Below are 22,299 nucleotides of genomic sequence, written 5' to 3' on the forward strand. Positions count from 1 at the left end.
GGTTATTATAACTATAACCCAAATCCTGGATAATGAGGTAATTCCCAGGATCCACAGGAAAAACATGGGAGCCACATCTCAGTAGATGCACTGTCAATCACTTTCAGACATGTCTCCATTTTCCCCTCTGTGATTTCTATTGAATGGACTCCGTTTTTTGTCTCTCTAGTTTCTTAAAAACTCCCAAGAGCCAGCAGTGCAAAAGAGCCACCAAGCAGACACATTTCTCTGTCTATGGTATCAAAGGGTCTCTGCAAACAAGATCCCCCCATTTGCTCATTCCTTCAGCAAGTATTCTTCTTAAATGTTTTGATAATTTTCATTTACAATTATTTATTTAGGTGAGAAAGAAACACTTTCGGTTAGCCATTGTTTTTATTCCAGAATGCCTCTAACTGCCCCAGTACTGATTTTCAAAGATTTTCCACATATCTGTGCTTTCATCATTTAGTATTGGGGACATAGGGGCTGTACAGGCCGGCCAAAAGGGCAGCGTCAGGATGGAGTGGGGGCATGGCAACTGCATGCTGCATGCCCCAGCTCCACCTCCAAAGAGGCGTCACGCTGCCTGCCTGCCCAGATGGTGGGCAGCATCACAACTTTTCCTCAGCACAACATTTGCTGCGTTGAAGAAATAGGAAAGAGCCATGTGGCAGCAGCAAGGGCACTCTTTTTCTGTGCCAAAAGGATGTGGCATTTAAATTGGGGCCGTGGTGTGTGGTTGCTGCAGCCCCGATCCAGTACTCAAAGTCTGTTTTGTTCCTTAGTTTTCTCTTAGTTAAAAAATAAAATTAAACAGAAATAAAAACCCACTGAATGTGATTGTACAAATCAATACTTCTGAAACAGTGCCAAACTAATTAAAAAGGTGGGAGGTGGAATAAAGGGATAATTTTCAGACAGAACACAAGAAACAGAAATTTGAAATAGAATTATGACATTTCCAAGATTCTGAAAGTTTAGAAAAAATATCTTCCTTGATATATGAAAAATGCTGTCAGATCTGTGGAAATTCAAATTCATGACCAATGTCTGAATAGAAAAAAATTTCAAGACATTGGGCCAGATTAATAATGGGAGTGTTTGTATTTTTCAGCAAGAGATTAACATCTTGGAAAGAAAAACAAAAAACAATTCTTTCCTTCCATTGTTGCAGATTAGCAACAATTAGTGACTGCAGAATCTGTTAATCACAGATTGCATCAGGTTCTTGTAGAACTACAGTATAAATGTAAGGCAATGTAAAAGACATACCCTGCATACTTCTAGAGCGTGGAGGTTTAGATGTTTCTTCACATCCTGAGAACTGGACCCAATTGGCCTTAATGGAAACCCCATTTGCAAACACCAATTGGGATACCAGATATTTGCCAATTTTCCTCTACCTGTGAGCCTCCTATTATTCCCAGAAAGCAGCTCCTGAGAGTTGGAGGACCCTCCAGAATGGAACTGGTTTTGCATTTATTTAATAATGTTATATTCTGCCTTTCAGTAATGGGACTCTCACAAGGCTGCTTTAAAAAAAATTAAGAAATAATATAAACTTAAGGGGGCAATAGAGTGTGGATATCTATAGTGGATAGGTGGTGGCGGTGGGGATAACTGAAAAGTGTTCTGTCCAAAAAAGTAAGTTCTTTCTGCAAATAGCAGCTCCGGCTAAGGTAAAGCCACTACTGGATACAACCTCCTGCTTCCTGTTGCTTGTGTGTATGTGCCATGAATTTCATACTGTTTGCTTTAGAATATTTAGGCCTCTTCTTCCAGTTGCATTATAGCAATTCCCAAATGCAATATAAATACATAAATAAATAAATTCACATAAAAATGCACTATTCAAACACAACTTATAGTGCAAGAAAGAGCTTTGGGAAGAACAATTTCAAGAAAATGTAAAAAAAATAGGTACTGCAGTTCTACAAACAAGAACAGTAAAAGCAATTGTAAATGTAATAAAATCTATGCACTAAATTGTAGGTCACATTAATTAGTGTTGAGAATGTCTGTACTTCGTTTATGGCAAGATTACCAAAATTATAACTAAATATCCCAGTTGCATACGCTTAGCTCGTTTTTAGCCAGTGGTCACAGAGTATTAAGTATTACCTTGTTGACAACCTTTAAAGTGTGTAACACAAACTGATTCTTAATCCAGCTCTTTGCATTCTGTTATCTTTTCACTATGCAGTGTTCTTGTTAGCAAAGAACTAAACTCACCCTAAAGCCTTCAACAAACAGAAAGTCTCTGGACACCTGTGTTTGATCATGTTACAATTAACTGGACATACACACACACTCATAGAATCCATGCTACTGACCCTGTTTAGCTGTTGTTGTAATTGTTCCCTCATGGACTCAGGGCAATTATCAAGCTGGGTCTTCTGCTCGGAGTAAAGCTCCTGAAGCTTTTCTAGTTTTTCCCTCTCAGCATCAAGCTTTATTTTTTCCTGGAGTATGAACCAGAAAAATAAAGAACAGAATTACCTTCAAACCCAAGCAGTTGTTAGTGATTCTAATGGTGCATTGAGTGCAGTGGTGATAAAAGATGGGGTGGGTGGAAAGAGATTTGATCAGTGCAAAAAGTCACAGGAATGTTCATGTGCTGGAGAGCAGCAATTAACTTGCATTTGTATGTACAGCGCTGTGTAAATTTACAGCGCTTCATAAATAAAGGTTAATAATAATAATAATAATAATAATAATAATAATAATTTACTGTAACATTTAACCTGCATATTCATTTAGTAAAACATGGCAGACGCCAAACATAGAAAACATGATATATGTGATACATGAAATACCATCAGTTTTTTTTTAATTGGTGGTGTATTAGCTATATAGGAAAAAAGAAGAGTAGTAGGTTAGTTTCAAGATGATTTAAGACAGAAAAAGATAAGATTTTACAAAATAAAATAAATGGGGATATGACACAGAAATGACAGACAGTGGCACAAATATAATGATCTTAATACAGTTTTATAAGCTGTGAAAGGAGGATTTGAAGCAGAGCAAAGAAGAGCAACTGGTTTGGTGCAGGAAATTCTGTTTCAATATTCAAACATGCTGAATGAACAGAGCTGGTTCAATTCATCCTGAAGGTAATGCTATCGAGATCATGGATATAAATTTGGCATTCAGATTTCAGTCCCCATTTTAAAAAATGAGAACATGAACAGAGGATTAAATTCAATAACCCATGAGTCCCCTTCCAACTCTATGATTTTGTGATTTCCCAAACTATGTATATATAATAATCCAGGTTTGAATGTTTATGTTTTGCCTCTCACTGTATTCTGTGGAAGAGAAAAAGCTTTTTACACAGAGAAATCTAAAGAAACATTCATCCCATTTAAACAAATGGAGCCTAACTCTTTATACCAGTGGTTCCTAAACTTGAATCCTCTAATGTTGTTGACTAGCACTTCCAGTCAGCCAGCACCCTAATAATCAGGGTTTCTGGTAGTTTTAGATCAAAAGCATTTTGGGACTCTGGTCCAAAACATACTGCAGAAATAATCCAGTTTGAGACCACTTTAACTGCCTCATTCAGTGCTAGGGATCCTGGGAACTGTAGTTTTGTGAGGCATTTAGCCTTCTCTGTTAGAGAAGGGGTCACAACAAACGACATTTCCTAGGATTCTCTAGTACTGAGCCAGGGGAATTAAAGTCGTCTGAAACTGGATTATTTCTGCAGTGTGTTTCGTGTCTCTGTTTTGGGAAGCATTTTTAAAGCTAATTTAGCTAATTTCCAAAGTAGAGCACATATAAATGTTGCAGTGCTTCTGGGTGTTTTTATTTTTTTTAACAGATCAATAATTTTACAGTAAAAGAACAGATCTTTGACTTCATCTGGAGAAAATGTTCTTTTGTCATTATGAATATGGAGTCACCAAAAGGCTGTGATGTAGACAGAAACTGCAAATATAACCCAATCCGTTTACCTATTTGATGTCAACAAAAACAAACACCAGTTCATCATCACTTCTGCCAGATGTTTTATGCCTATAAGAAACTTATGGTTTCTTATGGGAAGGGATGTTTTTACAATTAGCTTGGGTTGCCTCAGACATCACCTAAAACAACCAAATGTACCAAACTGATATGCACTATTATACAGAACACATGTTGTCAAAATGAAGGGCTCCTCTGAAGAAGTGCAGACTCTTTTCTAACTTTTGTGTACATAACTATTAACACAGTAGCGTACATAACAGATCTATTCACTATTTTGCCTCAACATTAATCTTAATATTACTTAAAGGGAATAACTAGATTCAAACCTTTCTTGCACTCATCCCTTTTATAAAATAATAGAAATATCTATTCTTGTTAAACCAAAGGAGCTCTAGTAGTCCCAAGTGGGCAATAAAAATAGGATTCCCTCATATGAATATGTTGCAGGTTGCTGCAATATCATTTAGGTCCTGCACTAGGAATAAAGTTTCCCATTCAGTTAACAATTATTAACACAGAGATCATCATTTTATATTAGTCCCCACTCAACAGATCCTGCTGGATTATGCAGCCCCACTTTCCACTGATGTGTGTATATGTTCGTAAATGTGTGTGTGTACATTATGAAAACAGAAATGCACAAAAGTAGGTGTTTCTGTTATAAATCATGCCAATATCACTCACCACTAGATGTCACCTTTTTGCTGGTATCCCTATACCATTTGTTAAGTGTGCTTTGGTCTTGGAAAAATGAAGTTGTCTATTTTTCAAAATAAGATTCTAGGATTTACAATAAAATCTGTGGGATTCCACTCGATTGCTCTAACCCTATCGGCTAACTATGCATTGCTTTAAGCTTGCTCTGTAATGTACAGTGACTAGAGTCCAAAATACACTGCAGAAACAATACAGTTTGAGACCGCTTTAATTGCCCTGGCTCAGTGCTAAAGAATCCTGGGAATTGTAGTTTATTGTGGCATCAGACTTCTCTGACAAAGAAGGCTAAATATCTCACAAAATTACAAATCCCTGAATTCCACAGCATTGAGCCATGGCAGTTAAAGCAGTGTCAAACTGCATTATTTCTACAGTATGGCAGCAGCCCTGGACTATATCTTCCAAAATCCCCACAGAGCATGGGCATAATCTCTAGGAATTCTAGGAGTTGTAGTAGAAATATAACTTTTGATCTCTGCACAATTGCGTGTTCACACAATTGAGGAACAGAACTCCACAGCACTGAGCCATGGCAGTTAAAGTGGTGTTCAACCGTATTATTTCTACAGTGCAGATGCAACCCATGAAAGAAAATACCTGCATGCTAGAAGCCTTTAGGGGTGTAGTTTTGCTCTTGAAAACTGGCGGGAGGGGCTGAAATGAACAGGAAATACTTTAGGAAGTGACTAGATGTGATTTCTGGCTGCTGAAATATCACGAAAATAAGGCCATTCTCAGCATGCACCTATCTCTGCTGTAGAGCAAGAGAACTGACTCCTTAGTCCTGACCTATCATTAACAGATTGACAACTGTGTGTTCACAGTGAGAAAGGAAAGCCTGAAAGCAGGTCATTTCTTGTTTCCTAACCTAATTAAAAATCAATGGAACAGTACAGGATATTACTCGTGTATAAGTCTAGAAATGTTAGTCAAAAAATTAATTCAAAAAAACTGAGTCGATTTATCTACAGGTCGATGTAAGTACTAAGTTAACTCTTATTTAAAAAGGGGCCATCCCCTGGTGAAAAGGAAGAGTGTGATCTGTCCTGGAAGCACTGACCCCGCACTACTCTCTCATCCATCCAGCCTTTAGTGTGAGCACAAACAGTTATGGCTGCTGGGATTTTGCAAGTTCTTTGGCATTGTTTTCCTAAGCTTCATACTTTAGATCCTTTGATACATGTCCCTAGGTTTTATTCCCGACTTATTTGCAAGTCATAACAACATCCATAATTTTGGCCCCCAAACCTTCCATTGAGTTATACCTTAGGGTGATTTATAGTCAAATATATACACTAGATTGGATTGGGATTCCATGTAGCTTTTGGTCTAGTGAATTTATTTCTAAAGGAAAGCACAGGCATTCTTCAGTTAACTAGGTAGAATTTGTTCCTTCTTCAACAGAAAATTTGGGACCAGAGGCACAAATAATGTGGAAACAAGACAGATGAATTTCTATACCACAAAAACAACAACAGTTCAACATGTTTCAGCAAACGATTTATTTACAACAATATACACCTATGAAATGCAACAACCAGGTAGGATAAGCTTTGCAGAAGTAAACAGAAACATTATGAACCTTTTAGAGACCACTTAAAAGCTTCCTGCAAAATGCATCCAGGGATGACTTCCACAAACCTCCACTTTTCTTATAATTTACATTCAGGTAGACAGAATTACAGATCTATCTTTTTTTCCACATGCTGTGGTCAGCTGGTGAGGCATGCATACCTGTTTTCCCATTTTCTCTCTGTTTTGCTGTTCATGCATGCTCAGTAAGGCATTCTGAAGGCATTTGCCTACTCCAGGAAGCACACAGGCCATTCTTTCCCTGTTCAAGCTTTATTGAATTATTTACTGCAGAAATTCTGCATATGTCTGTGTTTCTACAGCCCACCTTCACCACCCTCCCATTGCCAAAGCTGCTAAAAAAAATTCTCCAGCTACACAGAGGGCAGGAAGGAAAATGGGGGGTGAGGACGTGAGATCTTGTAAAAAGGAGTCTGCTAGAAGTTTTGTTAATCGAAGCTTGTCTGTTTAAGAGACAATTCTTTAAAATATTGGGAAGGTGACCACAGAGTGTATATGAAATTGAGGGAACAAGGGAAGAATATATGGAATACATTCTCCCTCTATATACCTATCTGGGCATTAAGTTCTATTGAAGGGATTGTCCACTTTGTCCCCCAGTGAGCGAGTAGCAGACTATTGGGAGATAAGAGAGGACCTTTTGAATTTGGTATCTGATGTCTTTCTCTTGGAAGCTTGACTGGCATTATTGGCCTCATTTTACTGCCACATTAAAATCTACCTGAAAGGTTCATTGAAACTTTTCAAGTTCCCTGACCATAACTGTCTTGGTCTACTGCACTTTAGATTTTACTTTGATTATGTTGATCTGACTTGAAATTTTAGGGCATTAAAGCCTGCTTCCAAGTGTCTTGGGAGTACGGCGTTTACATGCTGCACACTCTGAAGCTGCCTGGAAGCCAGCCAGCTGCCCAGATGTGGGCGGCTTCATTTACATGCCACACGCCACTGGAGCATCTTGAAGACGCCCTGGGGTTGTGGCAGGGCCGGAAAAGGTGGCCCTTTCCTGGCCCAAAAGGAGCAGATCTTTTCCACTCCTATTTGGGCCAGGTTCAGGGGAGATTGGCGCTGCAGCGTGTGTTTGCTGCAGTCCCAATGCAGAAGCTGCCCCTTCCTGGCCATCAGTTCCTGGCCATCAGTTCCAGCCTATAGAGAGATCTTGTAGCACCTTTGAGGCTAACTGAAAGGAAGTTTTTAAATTGTTCAATTGCTTTAAAATAATGTACTTTGCCCTGGAATATCTGGATACAAGGTTGGAAAGAAATATTTTAATAAAAATATAAACTGTTCAATGTACTTTGAGAATCTAGGATTAAGAATGTGTCAACAGTGATGTTACAGCATCAATGAAGCCTTAAATATCCATTTCACAGTCTTGAAAAATCTGAAAAACCTCTTGAACAATGGCCATTGTGATGTTTGTATCACAAGAGCTAAATACTATCTTACACTTTGAGAGAGGATATTGCGCCTTCACTAACTATATTCTACATTAAAATAGTTTCCTAAATTCCTAGAGCATCTAATTCAAACACTTTTCTGTGCCAGAGTAACAAGGAAGCCACAGAGAAAGAGTGAATATAGTTTATTATTCCTTGGTTCTAAATACTGTACAAGGCTGTCATTGAGCTCATCTTACAAGGGAAGCCATTAATTTGGAAGACCAACAGCTGCATGCTGCAGATGGACAAGGAAGTATGACACCAAGTGGAAGAGTCATTTCCCTTTTCTTTTTAAGATGCAGCGCCTCAATAAAAACAGGCATGCTTTTTGTTGCACCTAAAGTGGCATCTCCTATAGAAGAGTAACACAATTAAAAACAAAAGCACCTAATATTTCTTTTAAAACGAACACAAAAAGTACACAAACCCTTCTATGAATGAAAATGTAGGCAGAAATGCTGAAATGACTTCTTACTGAAAATGCATTGCTAAACACCATGGAACTTTCCTGTAAAATCCTTCATCCTCTACCCTATCACTTCCATTCATGATAATATAAAACATCTGAAATATTAAAATTATCAACATTAAATACATACTTCCCAGTGGGCATTTGCAGGTGCTATGCAGAGCAGAAATGTATAGGTCAAAAAAGGACAGAAGTTAGCTATGCCTTTTATCTCCAAGAACAATTCACAGAAATACTTTAGATGGAATGTATAGTACAGTATAACAAAATGATTCAAAACCCCACCTCCCACCAACTCTACTAATAAAGATCTTATGACAGGACTTTCAGATTTTGATAATGAATTTTTTAAAAGGCACATATGTACCACATGTGCAAACATTCAAGAAGAAAACTATCATCTCATAACTTTCTTTTTTACCATATACATTTTTTACTGAAACATATATCTGCAGCCCTTTATGAAAATTTAGAAATTCGATGCTGTAAAGACAAAACATCTGAAACAGAAAACACATCTATAGAAAAAAACCAATGAATTTTTTTTAAAGTTCCAAAACACCAAATAGCAGTTTGCAGTGCTAGCAGGGAATCAGGTTTTTTTTCCTTCTGGCAGCTGGAAAGTCCTGGGATTCATACGCATGCGTAGCTTAGAGCATATCATAGAACAGCCAATCCTAAACTGACTACATACCCTTTGATGCCTGAAAGGAACCCACAACCTTAGCCAAGAATCCAGCTGGGAGCTGGCCCAGATCAAACTCCTGTTTCTTAGTGCTGCTGCTACCATCCTCCACTTCCTTCCCCTGTTCACGTTAGGTCTTTTTCCACCTAGGTGAACATGCATGATAGAGAGACCGTAGCACACTGTTTTCTTTTCCACTGGATCTTTGCTGTTAGGAAGAGCTGGGCATCCTGGCTAGGAGATAAGCAGCAAGAGAGAAATGAAAGCTGCAGTGGTCCAGTGTTGAGGGGAAACTAAGAGCCACAGCCCATCCTGGATGCACTTCCTTTCCTGTCTGGCAGCTGTGACTGTATCAAATATCACCGTCAAGTGCCCCTGCTTAGATTCCCAGCTTTGGCCGGAGGCTGCCAATCCTCTCTGTCCACCACACATGCACAAACAAGGCAAGGAACCTCTTTCCTCCAGGGGAAATTCCACTGGGAACACCTGTTTTCTACCAATCTCATCTTATATCAAAGCCTTTGTCCTCTGGGAAATTTTTTTTTTATATAAGCAGCCCTCTGGAAAAAGCTATTTTGCACATCTATACAAGATAAGTTACATACCAAATTCTGAACAGCCAAACATAATTTGAAGAAGCAAAGCTCAAAGTCTGTTGTGACTGCAATTTTTTAAATATCCAATTAAAAAAGCCATTCTATATATGAACTAACTAAATTTAATGGTTTACGCAACACATGAAGCTTCCTGGTTTAGTGAAAAGACAACCAGCACCTAAGTGCCAAGTGTCTTCAATGTTCCATATTTTTATTAACAATATGGTTCTATGAAATGATACACAATTTTTCAACAAAATGAAGCATGGGTCATATTTGATGATCATCCCAAACTTCAAAAATAAACCAAATTTTATTAATTGTCATGGTTCTCTTCTCCTCCTAATGTATGCTGGCTGGCTTGCATTAATCCAGTGCTGCATCCAAACAACTGAAAAATCCTAACTTTCATTAAACTGTAATGGGAAACAGTCTTAATGCAAGTCAAGATCTTTGGCTTGAGCTCACTGAAGCTTGAGCACAAGTGGAAGAGTAAGGGAGAGCAAGTCATCATACTTCGGATGACTGTCCAAATGCAGCCATTACACCCTACAGCATTAGCTGCAGGTTACAACAAGTTTTTAATGGGTTATAATAAAATTCAGGGGCACAACACAAATTCAAACCTTTTTATCAAAACTAAGGGGTTGTACAGACTTGCAAGAAACAGTGGCATCGGGGTGGAGTGGGGTGTGGCAACAACATGCTGCATGCCCTGACTCCACTCTGATGCTGGTCTCATGTCGCTCGCCCAACAGGTGATGTCACACCCCTTCTTCGGCACAGCATTTAGATGTGCTGCGTCAAAGAACTGGTGAAAAGCCAGCGCAGCAGCAGCAGTAGCGGCTCTTTTTTGCTGACTGTTTTTTGGACAGCAAAGCACCAGATTGGGCCCATGGCGCGTGGTTGCCGCAGACCCGATCTGGTGCTCCCATGGGTTGCACAAAGCTGCTCTGTTGGGGTGGTTTGTACAGCCTCTAAGTGTAGGCAAATTGCAGTCCAAATGTGCTGCCCCAGTATGGGTCATGGTACCTCTCCAACTCTCCCACCACCACCAAAGCCCCACCAAATTAATGGGCTTGGCAGAAAATGCCCTGCCATACCCCTCTAGCAGGTGTAATTGGTAATTTCAGTTTATTGGGAGAAAGCTATTTTAGGTCTTCAGGGATAAAGAACATGTTACTCTCCAGATGTTAAAGTATTGCTTCCATCATCAATGACCATTAACTGCAGAATTCAACATCTGTGGGACCACAAGTTCCCAACAGCTCAACTGCTGGATAGTTATTTAGTCATTTATATGATTTCTACCCAACCCTCTTCCCAGAATTGGCACTTAAAAAGGCTTGGATTGCTCAGTAATAAGAACATTTTAAATTCAGTCCTTGGCATATCCAAATAAAACAAGGCTGGAAAAAAATGGGGCTGTTGCTAGGCTTAAGACTTGAGTTAATCTTCACTTTTGTATCTCCACTTTGGCAGAAAATGCAGCCCAGAAACCTACTTGCAGTATACATTTTGTGTATACTTTCAGCCATTACTCAGAGTGGGAATAACTGTGGAGTACAGTATTTAGAAAAAGAAATGTTTGGGAAATATTTCTTCAAGATTTGGGGCATTTTTATTTATTTATTTTTGCCTGCCCATTTTTTTAAAAACGTTGGGGGTATCCAGAGGCATTGAGGGACTAAACAAAAGGGGTGTGGGAAACATGAGGAAACATTCCTATGTTCTGCACTTTTAACAGTCTTCCAGCAGATAATACTTATCTAGACAGACCAGTAGGGAGCTCCAATGTAAATAACTTCTAATGTTCCTACCATCCAAGAGTTTGGGCACAATCTCAGCTTTAGACAATCCAGTTGGGATTTAGGTAAAAATCAGTGTAAAAAATAAATAAATTACAGGTTGGCAAGCTTTAGTGGTCATCAGAGACCTTATGGGCCATAAAATTGGGGTTCTGTGGAACTTTCCTCACCCATATTCCACCTTTTTCACAAAATGGAATTCAAGGCAGCTAACAATAAATTTGAAAAGATCCAGTTAGAATATTAATTTACAGAAGTTTTTAAAAATCAACCTTATTAAAAACATAATTAAAATAGCTGAAACATTTAACAACTATTTAAACTATAATTAAATCTGAAGATATAAAAATACAGTATACTACCGTATTTGCACACAAACTACAGCTCCATAATTAAAATTCAAAACCCTTGCCCAGTTAAAAATGTCTTCACCTGCCAGTGGAAAGAGTAATTACTCTCTTCTGTAGTAACTGTTCCATCTATCCTTCTCAGTAGTATTTTTCCAAATCCCATTACTGTATTCCTTCTTCTATTCTGCACTAGAAAATACATAGTACAGAGTAAACAGCCTAGCCTAAATGATAGTTCACCATGTTGTTGATCTTGAATACAGTTGGATCATTTTTATTCAAAATATTTGGAGTAAGTTAATTAACATAATTTATTCAGATAATTCTGGCTGTAATTTTTTTTTAAAAAAAACTATTGGGTTTGTGTTGCAGTAAAACCAAGCCCTAAATCCAATTTTCAGTTCCAATGAGAACAGATCCACTGAATCGACAGAACTTAGGATGTAACTACACTGAAGAATTAAAGCATTTTGACACCACTTTAACTGCATTGGCTCCATCCTGTAGAATTATGGGATTTGTTGTTTGGTGAGGAATTCAACCTGGTCTGTCAAAGAGCTCTGGTGCCTCAACAAACTACAAATCCTAGGATTCTACAGGATAGTCATAGCAATTAAAGTGATGTCAAACTACTTTAATTCTGCAGCGTGGCTACATCCTTAAAGAGTTCTTTGCTTAAATGTTAGTTAGAACTGACAATTAAGAGTCAAGACCAATATTTTTTAAATTTTATTTTGAGTGCATTAATAGACCAAAATTCATTTATTCTTATTGTTGTTTTCATCCTTCTAAGCATGAAAAAAGTAGTACAGACATTCTTCATGGCCCTTGTGGTCTCCTCTAACTCTACGAATCCTTTGGTCTATTTTAAGCATTCAGATGGAAAACTGATTATCTTTTCATTCATGATATCTCTTTTTAAGAATTTCACAAGCTTCTGAAACAGATGGTCTTTAACAGTCAGCTGGATCTGCACAAGACTTCCTGTCAAACAGGTGCCCAAGATCAAGAATTAATTCCAGTCCTTCACTCTTTCCATAAACATCAAGCTATCACTATCACAAACAGAACTCTCATAATTTGTGCTATATTTCTATGAATGAAATTGGTTTTATCTTTCACAAACTGTATACAGATATCATTTCACTATTCTCTAAACTCTATTCGCCAGTGGAGCAAACCGCAACAGCTGCTTGGAAATGAACAGCTATACCATAACATGGAATATGAGAAGGGAAATGATACGACCTAAGCTTTTAGATTGCAGAAAGAAACTAACTGTGCAAACTTATACAGATCTACTCACATGAAAGTAACATTAAATTCAATGGTACTTCCTCTCAGGTAACTGAATATAGAATTCCAGCCTTAAATGAGTAAAATGATACCTAATAAGCAGGCAAACTACAGCTGCTCTTTAAGCTATCCTCAAACCATTACTGAAGTGCTACTGGAAGCTACAAAACATTAAACAATAACACTAAACCGTATCAAATGTGTGTAAGATTAAATATACCAACATATAGAAAATTCAACAACACGTCTTCAATTACTGTCTAGTAGATGGAGAGTGTGTAACATAAATGAAAACATGAGCAAAGTCTATAAAATCTTTTGTAGTCATAATAATTGTTACGTAATCGATCGAAATGCCTTTAAAACATGTTTATGGTTATTACGTGGGATCTATTATTGTTGTTGTTCTTTAAAAAAGACTCTCTACATTAGTTTTCAAAAGTAAGAGTTTTCAGTGTGGCTAAAATTATATTGTAAAACTGTCATTCATCAATAAAAACATAACACAAAATGCAACAGAATCAAACAATATAGGAAGATAGCAAGACAACCATTCCAAATTATAGTTCACAAAAAGCTCTTTATCAAAAAGAAGCAGAGCAGAGTAAGTGCTGTGAATCTTTCAAGGGAGAGCATTCCACAATCCGGACGCACAAAAATGACTCTTTAGGCTGGATCCAAGGTGCTTCTATTCAAAAAAGGGGGCTTCCATGACAGGAAATCACTATTTGAATTTATTGCTCTTTCTGTTGTAGATCTATGACTAAGCTCTGCAGAAAATAATGTTCAAAAGTAGGATTTCCTCTGATAACCTTATGAATCAGTGGACAAGTTCATATTGAAGAGGCAAGATGACTGCCAAAATCTTGCCAAAATTCTGTCAATTTGTGGTGAGGATATTTTGCACATCATTATTCCGGATGATCCTTTTCTTCTTTTTCTCCTTTCCTTATGATTACCCCATGATGGTGTGTGTAAGGATTGTATGTGGTATAAGCCCTAAGCTTATTTTAGGGCCTTCACAGCTAAGAAAGAGCCTTTGGAGTAAATGGATCCAATGATCTACCATATTGATCCCACTTCTGAACTACTCACCTGCAATGCCCAATTCTCAGGCCTACTGCCAGTCCAAGGTATTGTTACGTCTACAGAGTTTTGTGTATGTAAACACAGTACCTGCATCACATATAATGCCTCACTCTAGGCAAGTGTTCAAAGGATTATGATTCCTATGTCATCTGCCACATTTTGAGTTCATGCTAATTTCATACTGTGAGCTCCTATTATAGCATCTAGCAGTTAGCAAGGTATAGATAACTGAAGCAAGATCAGATTTTCCCAGATGAAAAAATGGGGGTCCTCACACTAAAATCAACTTTAAAAAATATATAACAGTTTTACAAAGTAAACTGTGACTGAAAACGTACATTATCAATTATAAACAAAATATATGAGCATTTTCATGGGCTTCCAGTACTCCAGGAAGTTTGAGTGAATCCAATCTGTAAACAGTAAGCAATGCACACATGCTGTTGTCTTCCACTGAAGTGAATAGAAAATTTCTTGCAGGGTAAAAATTTCTGTGTGCTTACTCAAACATCCATCCTATAAACTGCTAGTCTGGTGAATGCACATTCCTGTGGTTTCCAATGGTGTGTAAATTCATTTAATGTTCACATTTTTACATGGAAACAGAAATCATGCAAATGAGGCAGGCAATGCAGGAATACCTTACCAAAGCTGGAAAATGTATTTCAATGGAAGCCTGAACTGACAACAGTGGGAGATTGTTGGACAGGCAATTTTTGTTGAGAGTATGTCAGGAAGAGATATTCCCAAAATTGCTCAGGCATTCACAGAGCTGCTATTTGTGTAACAAAAATGTCCATGCTAACTGTATGTCTAGCTTGATCTTTACATGCTTCAAAGTAATAAACCTCCTATGACCCCCTCTACCCATAGGCAATACAGCAACTGGCGTCTCTGATATCAGGAAGGAAATGGGTTTGTTCTGGGTTTTAATCTAAATTTGAAAGAGCTATCCAAGGTGTTGAAATTAATTTGGAGATATGTCTCAGCACCTTAGATATCTCTTTTCTAGTTCAGATTAAACATTGGAGATAACAGTACCGTTACCAGAGCCATCAGCTGCAGTGGAAGAAAGGTCACTGGAGATTTGTTACTGGCAACGGTATGCAATACCTACTTTGGACTTAATTTCAAAATTACTGGGATGAGTATCTGATGGCAGCCCACTGAAATTAAAATGTTTACACATTGGCTTTATTAGACTTTCAAATGAATTATTATGCAAACCTTCTTAATATAATTGTGCTTCAAAGCTCTTTTACTACAGTATTTAGATTTTACATTTTAGTCTTCATTTATATATTCTGCAACAGATTATCAAAGCTGTGTTTAGGCGGGTGCATCACAAATGTAAATAGTGTACAAACCTGAAAATATTAAGCAATTATGAGAAGATTTTTATAAATTAGCTGAACTGATAAAATTCACATGAAATTTTCAGTACCACCAAGGAAGCTACTGTACTGTGATACAATATGGATACAATTGGTGATCGAATATAGTAAGAAAGCACCCAACACCTTTCTGAAGTGTAAATTCTTAATCCTTCTCAACTCAACATGGTATTCTTTAATAACAGTTGTTCACTAAACAACCTAGATGTAAATATGGATCGAAATCCATGCCAGTTTCAAGTTATTGTTCTACTTTGGCTGCCATGAACTCTGAGAGCAGTCCGCAAGTTCACAAGACTGTTCTTTTAAATTAAAACAAGGTATCGAAGGACACTTTTTACTTTTCAAATACTGTTTCTGAAAATTGTGCAAAAATGGTGATGTGTCTTCATTTACCTTAGTCTTTTCGCCAATAACATTTCGCTCCAGCTCTGCTATCTTCCTGTTTAAATGATCTAGTATTTCCTTCTCCTTGAGAAGTTCAGCTGTTTCAGATTTCTGCTCTCCATCCAACAGGGCACATTCCATGTCCATCTAAGAACACAAAACAATTCTCAGCCTCAATCCAGCTCACAAAGAAGTCCTGACACAGAGTTTTGGAAGGCTTATTCATGCATAATACACATTTTTTAAAAACTGCTGATGCCAAGCCACATTATCAACTTCTCTTGAGGTGTCTGACCACATATATGAAAACAGAAAGTTATTAGAAAATACTGAACACTGAAATCAAACTTCCATGTCACTTGCTTTCAGAAACTATCTAGTTTCTTCTGTCTCTACTGCCTTGTGGATTTCTGATTTCCTTCCAGCGGGCATTTGCACTTGTCCCTTTTGGAGCAGCTCATCCCATTACTATTTTACACAATCACCAGGGTTAGGGGGCACAGTGACTGTGGAAAAACCAAGAATAAAAAATCCCACTATTTTTTATCTGAGAGAACACCTCTCTAGGAAACTTTAGGTCAGTGATGGCGAACCTATGGCACGCGTGCCAGATGTGGCACTCAGAGCCATCTCTGTGGGCACATGTGCCGTTGCACCAGCACTAGAAAGCCAGAGGGACATGGCACTTTGCAATAAATAAGTGGGTCTTGGGTTGCAGCTTGGGCACTTGGCCGCTAAAAGGTTCACCATCACTGCTCTAGGTCCTCCAGCAAAACTCTATGGTGAACATCGTCCAGAAACTGACCAGAGATTTGCACTAGAGAATCTACAAATGCTTAGAGAAGTGTTCTTCCTAGGTCCCCCAGCACACCTTCTGGCAGACATTGACCAGAGTTGTGCTATCGGACCTAGAGATTCCTAGAGGGCGCATATTAATCAAATTCACAAGTCAATGCCACAAATATGAAGAGCCAACTGTATATTTAATATGGGTTTCTTTCCTTATCCTTCTTCATCTCAACTTTGTCTGTTAAAAATGCTCATGTAATTGTTGTTTCTTGGCAAGTTTCATCAGAGGGGGGTTGCTATTGCCATCTTCTGAGGCTGAGAGAGTGTGATTTGCCCAAGCTCACCCAGAAAGTTTCTATGGCTGAGTGGGGATATAAACCCTCTTCTCCAGAATCAAAGTAGTATGCGCAAACCACTTACACCATGCTGGCTAGATAATACTCCCAAGTAATGTTTTACAATTTATATTTGTAAAATGTAAATTAGCCAGTACCATAATTAGGATACAGTATATATATTTTTTACTGGGCTGTATTTCAAAACATATTAATTAGATTGCTCCCAGGGCCATTCTGTACCCCACAGGGGATCAAAAAAAAATCTCAAGATTTTCTTAAAAATTTTGTTGCCCCCACATGATCTTCTGCCACATCTCCCCAAGACATTTTACACCCAGCTAAGGCTTTAAAAACAAACAAACAAACAAACAAACAAAAAATGAACAGGAAGGGATCCCTGCATTCCTCCCTGTTGCAAAGGTGGCCACTCCTGGGCCTAATTTGGCTAGGGAAAGGCAAATGTGGCAATAGTGCCTCTCACTTCTCCTTGAGGATTTCTGAGGGGCATCTGGGGCAACAACTTTTTTTGGGGGGGAGGGGGTGACAGGAGATGCAGCTCTCCAGGGTTTCCCTCTAACAGTTGCTCATTCCTGAACGAGAAAATAAGTCCCACTGAACATAATAAAATTCACTTCTAAGTAAACATAGACTAAGCATAGTCCGTTATGGACCCTCCTGCGTAGGGCAAATTCCGTATAAGATCAAGCCCCATTTGTTTGAATGGGGTGCATACCAACGGCACTGTGTGCACCACAGGGGCGCACCTCATTCACCATATTAGGGCTCACCATATGCGTAACCTCAAGTCCATGTATGGCGAGCCCACATACAGCGCGAGTGCGCTGTATGTATGCATCATCTTGCATTACCCTATGTTTACTTAAAGTAAGTCATACATATATGCCAGTGATACCTTACCTCTCTGGACGACTCATCCATCTGATCGTTTAAATCTTTGATCTTTTGTTCAAGTTCTTCCAGGTTATTCAGTATTACAATGCGCTGTTCTTCCATCTGATTAAGCTGCAGTGCTCTTTGCTCATCACTTGTGCATTCTGGTGTCTGCAATAAATCAACAATTGTATTTCTTAACTTAAGGGTTTTCAAAATGTACTTTTTTCCATTGTCATTTTTTTTTCAGACAAATGTCAGCAACAAAGTCTTGGTTGGGTTAGCAAATATTTAATAATAAAAAAGAACAATAAATGAGATTTTTTTTAAAAAAAAACCTATGAACATTTTTTTCATTCATGTTATTTTAAGGTCTGTTTTAAACTGTGAATTTTTTAATTGTAATTTTTTTTTCACTAAGTAAAGCCAAGAAGAACAACACTGGAACTCAAAGTTAGGTTCCCTGTTCGGCCATGGAAAGCAACTGGGTGACCTTGCATGAGTCACATACTCTCAGATCCAGAAAACCCTATACAGTGGTACCCCGGGATACGAATGCGCCGCCTTACGAAATTTGCGGGTTACGAAAAAAATCCATTCAAAAAAACTGTTCCGGGTTACGAAAAAAATTTTGGTGCTTTTCGGCGCTATTTCACACGAAATCGCGGCTTTTCCCCATTAGCGCCTATGGGTTTTTCGGCTTGCGAAGTATTTCGGGTTACGAAAGCGGCGGCGGAACGAATTAATTTCGTAACCCGGGGTACCACTGTACTTATACTAGGTTTGCCTTAAGGCCACCGTCAGTTGAAAACAACTTGTAGGCACACAACAATGAAAGAACAGAAACAATCTTAAGTCCTAACCAGGTTTCCAACCAGTTCTTGTTACATAGTACATTCCACTTACCGTTGACATGATGCTTAGATAAGAAGATTCATTGACACCCTTCATAAAGGCAGAAGCAGGTAACGGTGAAATTGTCCGGTTGTCACACATATGCTTATTTGTTCTGACTCCTCCAGAAGGAAAGAGCCCCACAGCATTTTGGCCAAGATCACTGAATTCAGAGAAATCAGAATCTCCAGTAGGTGGCTGCAAGTGCCTTCTCAGTTTTGTTTCTGGAGTCATCTGACAATCTTCAAATACAGAATCTTCATCAGACAGCTGAAGCTTTTCAAGTTCTTTATTAATTTTTTCTACATCAGCTACAGTTGTGACAGTGGCAGGATCACTGTCAGGTTTGGAATATTCTGCGCACAGGTTGAGGATTGTTTCCAGCCGCTGGCGCTCCTTATAATGGAAAAAGAAATGAAAATATTAAAGCTGAATTACAAGAAATTAATACTATCATGTTGCACAGCATAGGGCAGTTGCATGATTAAAAAAAACCTCAAACAAGCCTGCTACACTGATCCGAAACACATTTCCTGAAATACAGATACAAGTGATTTCAATCAAGTGTAATCCTAAGTAACACACAATTCATGTATACTCTTGTTAAATTAAATGCACAGTATCAAAAGGGGCAAGAGCCAGTGAGGTGCAATGGCTTCAGAGTTAGACTAGGACTCTGGAGACAAGGGTTTGAATTCCCACTTAGCTATGTGAACCCATTTGGTGACCTTGGGCACATTACATTCTCTCAGCCACAGAGGAAGGCAAAAGCAAAACTTGTGACAGGTTCACATAACGGTTGCTGACTTGTAGGTACACAATACCAATCAAAAGGGACATAAGGTATCAACTAACCTCAGTCTCCTCACTTAATGCAATTGCTGTTTAGATTCCAATGTGGGGTTTTTTTTAAGTATAAAAATTAAAATATGTTTCACTGGTTATTTGAAAATAACCTTCTTCATAGTACAAAGTATAGGCCACACTAAGTGATTTCACTGGTAGGTGCCCCACTTCCCCCAGCTATAATCCACTTGAGTTCAGCAGGGCTTACTTGTAGTTAAGTATGGGGAATTGTAGCCACAGAGCAATCTTATGCATGTTTACCTAGTTTGAAGCAATACTTTGCTCATTTTCATCCAGCAGGTCTTTTGGGGAAAAGGACTTACTTCTAAATAAATATTCACTGGATTTGTTTTGAAAATATATTTTAAAGTTATTTTCCCTATGATGGAATTTTTCATATAGAAGAGGCTAAGGTAAAATTATGAATAGCCATTAAAAAGCAAATATTTCAGTAAGCAGAACTTCAGATCTTTAAATGAGTTGCTATACATGAATCTTCAAGCTCTAAGCAAACTGTTGGATAAGTTCACTGAATCACACCTGTTTAAAAATCCTGCCTAAGTTTTCTATGCACATATTTTGACATGTGCAGTACTGTACAAATAATTTCAAGACTGAAGCTAGGGCTGATTACAACATCAATGATTTGCAGAAGCTGTCATTAACAGAGGACTTTGCATAACTTAAGCAAAATGTATAAGTCACAATTTTTAAACAGATGTTTCTTTAGGCTGCAAGCTAATGTGTTACTTTAGCACCTTTCTTCCCACTCACAAGAGAAAACAATGAACACATTTTCTGACAACTCTCATCTTAGACTAATTAAAGGCAATCAAGTGTTTTTAAGCTTAATCCACGTGACACTGCAGAAATATATTCGGCTTCTGTCTCCAAATTCAAAAGCAAGCATAGACAAAAACATGGAAGGTAGGTGTATGCAGCTCATGCCTATTTGCTCACAAGAAGTTCACCGAATTAAAAAGATTTATTCTAAACTATAAAATTACAGGTTTACAGATATTCAAAATAAAGTCCCTCTGAGTTTGATGGGGCATATAGAAGATTGGAAAAAAATTAAAATATCCAGATGTTTACAAACCAAAAGGAGTTTGGTCCCAAATTTTTTCAATGAGAAAAAAATCAGGTGTTTTGCATATCTATGAAAAATCAGTGCAAAAAAACCAAAACAACAACCATGTCACCCCTGAAGGAACAGCTCTGTACTTGTTTCTGAACTCTGTTTTCAAGTTAGACAAAATATTCATACTGTTAAGCTGTGAGTGTAATGTTACTAATCAAATGCATTCTTTCTAGTCATCCCTTAAATCAAATTTCCCTCCTCTTTTCCTCCCTCCCTTCCTCTCAAGGCAAGCATCACATTACACTAGAAAGACAAAATGACAATGAAATCTTTGCACCTCAGAACTCCTTTGTTCCCTCCAAACATTTTCTCCACCAGCCTCCAGCTCCCTCTTCATTTGCTTAGCCTGTATTTGCTCTCTTCCTCTCAAGCCTGCATTCTTTGAGTAGCCAACCCATTTCTGAAAGCACCGTCTGACTGCCAGCCAGGAACCCCAACTTTTATCCATCCTTTGAACCTGCCACAGGGCACTTTGATGGCACTTTTACTACCATCGCTGAAACAGTTAAGAGCTGGGATAAACAATACTCGATCTCCGAGTCCACCCCCATGTACAGTGACAGGATATGTTCCGTTTTGGCACCTCTCCTCCACATCCACTCTTTACAACAGAGGCTATATCAAACTAAAGCCCACACAAAACAACTTTACCTTTGTCTTGCTTGGATGCTTTGGTGTAAAGAGATTATTTTAACCCTTCAAAATACAAGGGCATTTAAAGAACAACCTGTCATCCAATGTGTATGCAGACGAAAAATTCTAAATACTGTATAACAGCTGAAAGCTGGAATTCATAACAGCCAAAAGTTCAGGAATTTACAGCAAATACAAGGCTTTTTTCAAAAAGGCATGAGACTGGTAAAGCTGAAAACAGGCATTTCAGTAAGAAATCAAAAGTCTCTAAACATTCATATTTACAAGAATGTCTCTCCATCTAAGTTACAAATATAGCTTCCTTTACTATCATCAGTGCTACAGAAGTAACTGAATATGTTACCTCATTTCTATTTCAACATGCACAACTGAGTACTGAAGAGCTTATGCACAGGAAGTTCTGTCAGTTGCTATTTTGTGCTGTCTATTCTCACCTTTCTATTGGCTCCCAACCAGTCGCCATTTCATCACACCTTCACTTCCCAGTTCATACCATACATTTACATCCTGTTTTGTAAATCATGGATATACAGCAGCAATTATAAGGCTTGCTACAATTAACAGTAAAACACAGCATAACCAGTTGCTTGATGGAACAGCAGTGTCATTCCCAGTAAAATTACATAAACACTTATTGCATAGTGAACGCCTACAAATCTTACCCTAATTTACCTCTGCTATGAAGTTACGAAGAGTGTTTGTGGCTAATGGGTGAGCAAGTGGAGAGTATGCTCTTCACTTCCCAGAATTCCCAAACATTCACAGGAACACATCAATGATTTCATCATGTCCACAGCAAAGACTGGGAAAAGTGCTCTTTTTTGACAGTAACTCCCAGAATCCCCCATCCCACGTAGCAAATGAGCAATTCTTCCACACACAGTTAAAAGCACTATGCAGCGAGTAACTACTACTGTTATGCACCTTCAATTCAACTTCCATTTTGTGGTGACCCTACTGTAGCATTTT

At 38.2% G+C, this 22,299-nt stretch overlaps 1 protein-coding gene across 12 annotated transcripts in view; it reads right to left on the minus strand.

The window, feature by feature from the left end:
* Nucleotides 1-22,299, minus strand: part of LOC121917196 (pleckstrin homology-like domain family B member 2) — a 94,811-nt gene that overhangs the window by 36,986 nt on the left and 35,526 nt on the right. For 8 of the 12 annotated variants that reach the window (XM_042442929.1, XM_042442928.1, XM_042442927.1 and 5 more), the window contains 4 exons: nt 18,702-19,085; nt 17,823-17,966; nt 15,787-15,924; nt 2,316-2,444 (listed from right to left, as the gene is read on the minus strand). In XM_042442929.1, the coding sequence (XP_042298863.1) occupies nt 2,316-2,444; nt 15,787-15,924; nt 17,823-17,966; nt 18,702-19,085 (795 nt within the window). The remainder of the gene's footprint in view (nt 1-2,315; nt 2,445-15,786; nt 15,925-17,822; nt 17,967-18,701; nt 19,086-22,299) is intronic. The other 4 variants (XM_042442930.1, XM_042442925.1, XM_042442932.1 and 1 more) reach the window with 1 other exon arrangement.

Source organism: Sceloporus undulatus, unplaced genomic scaffold, assembly GCF_019175285.1.
Source record: "Sceloporus undulatus isolate JIND9_A2432 ecotype Alabama unplaced genomic scaffold, SceUnd_v1.1 scaffold_12, whole genome shotgun sequence".
Classification (NCBI taxonomy): Eukaryota; Metazoa; Chordata; class Lepidosauria; order Squamata; family Phrynosomatidae; genus Sceloporus; species Sceloporus undulatus.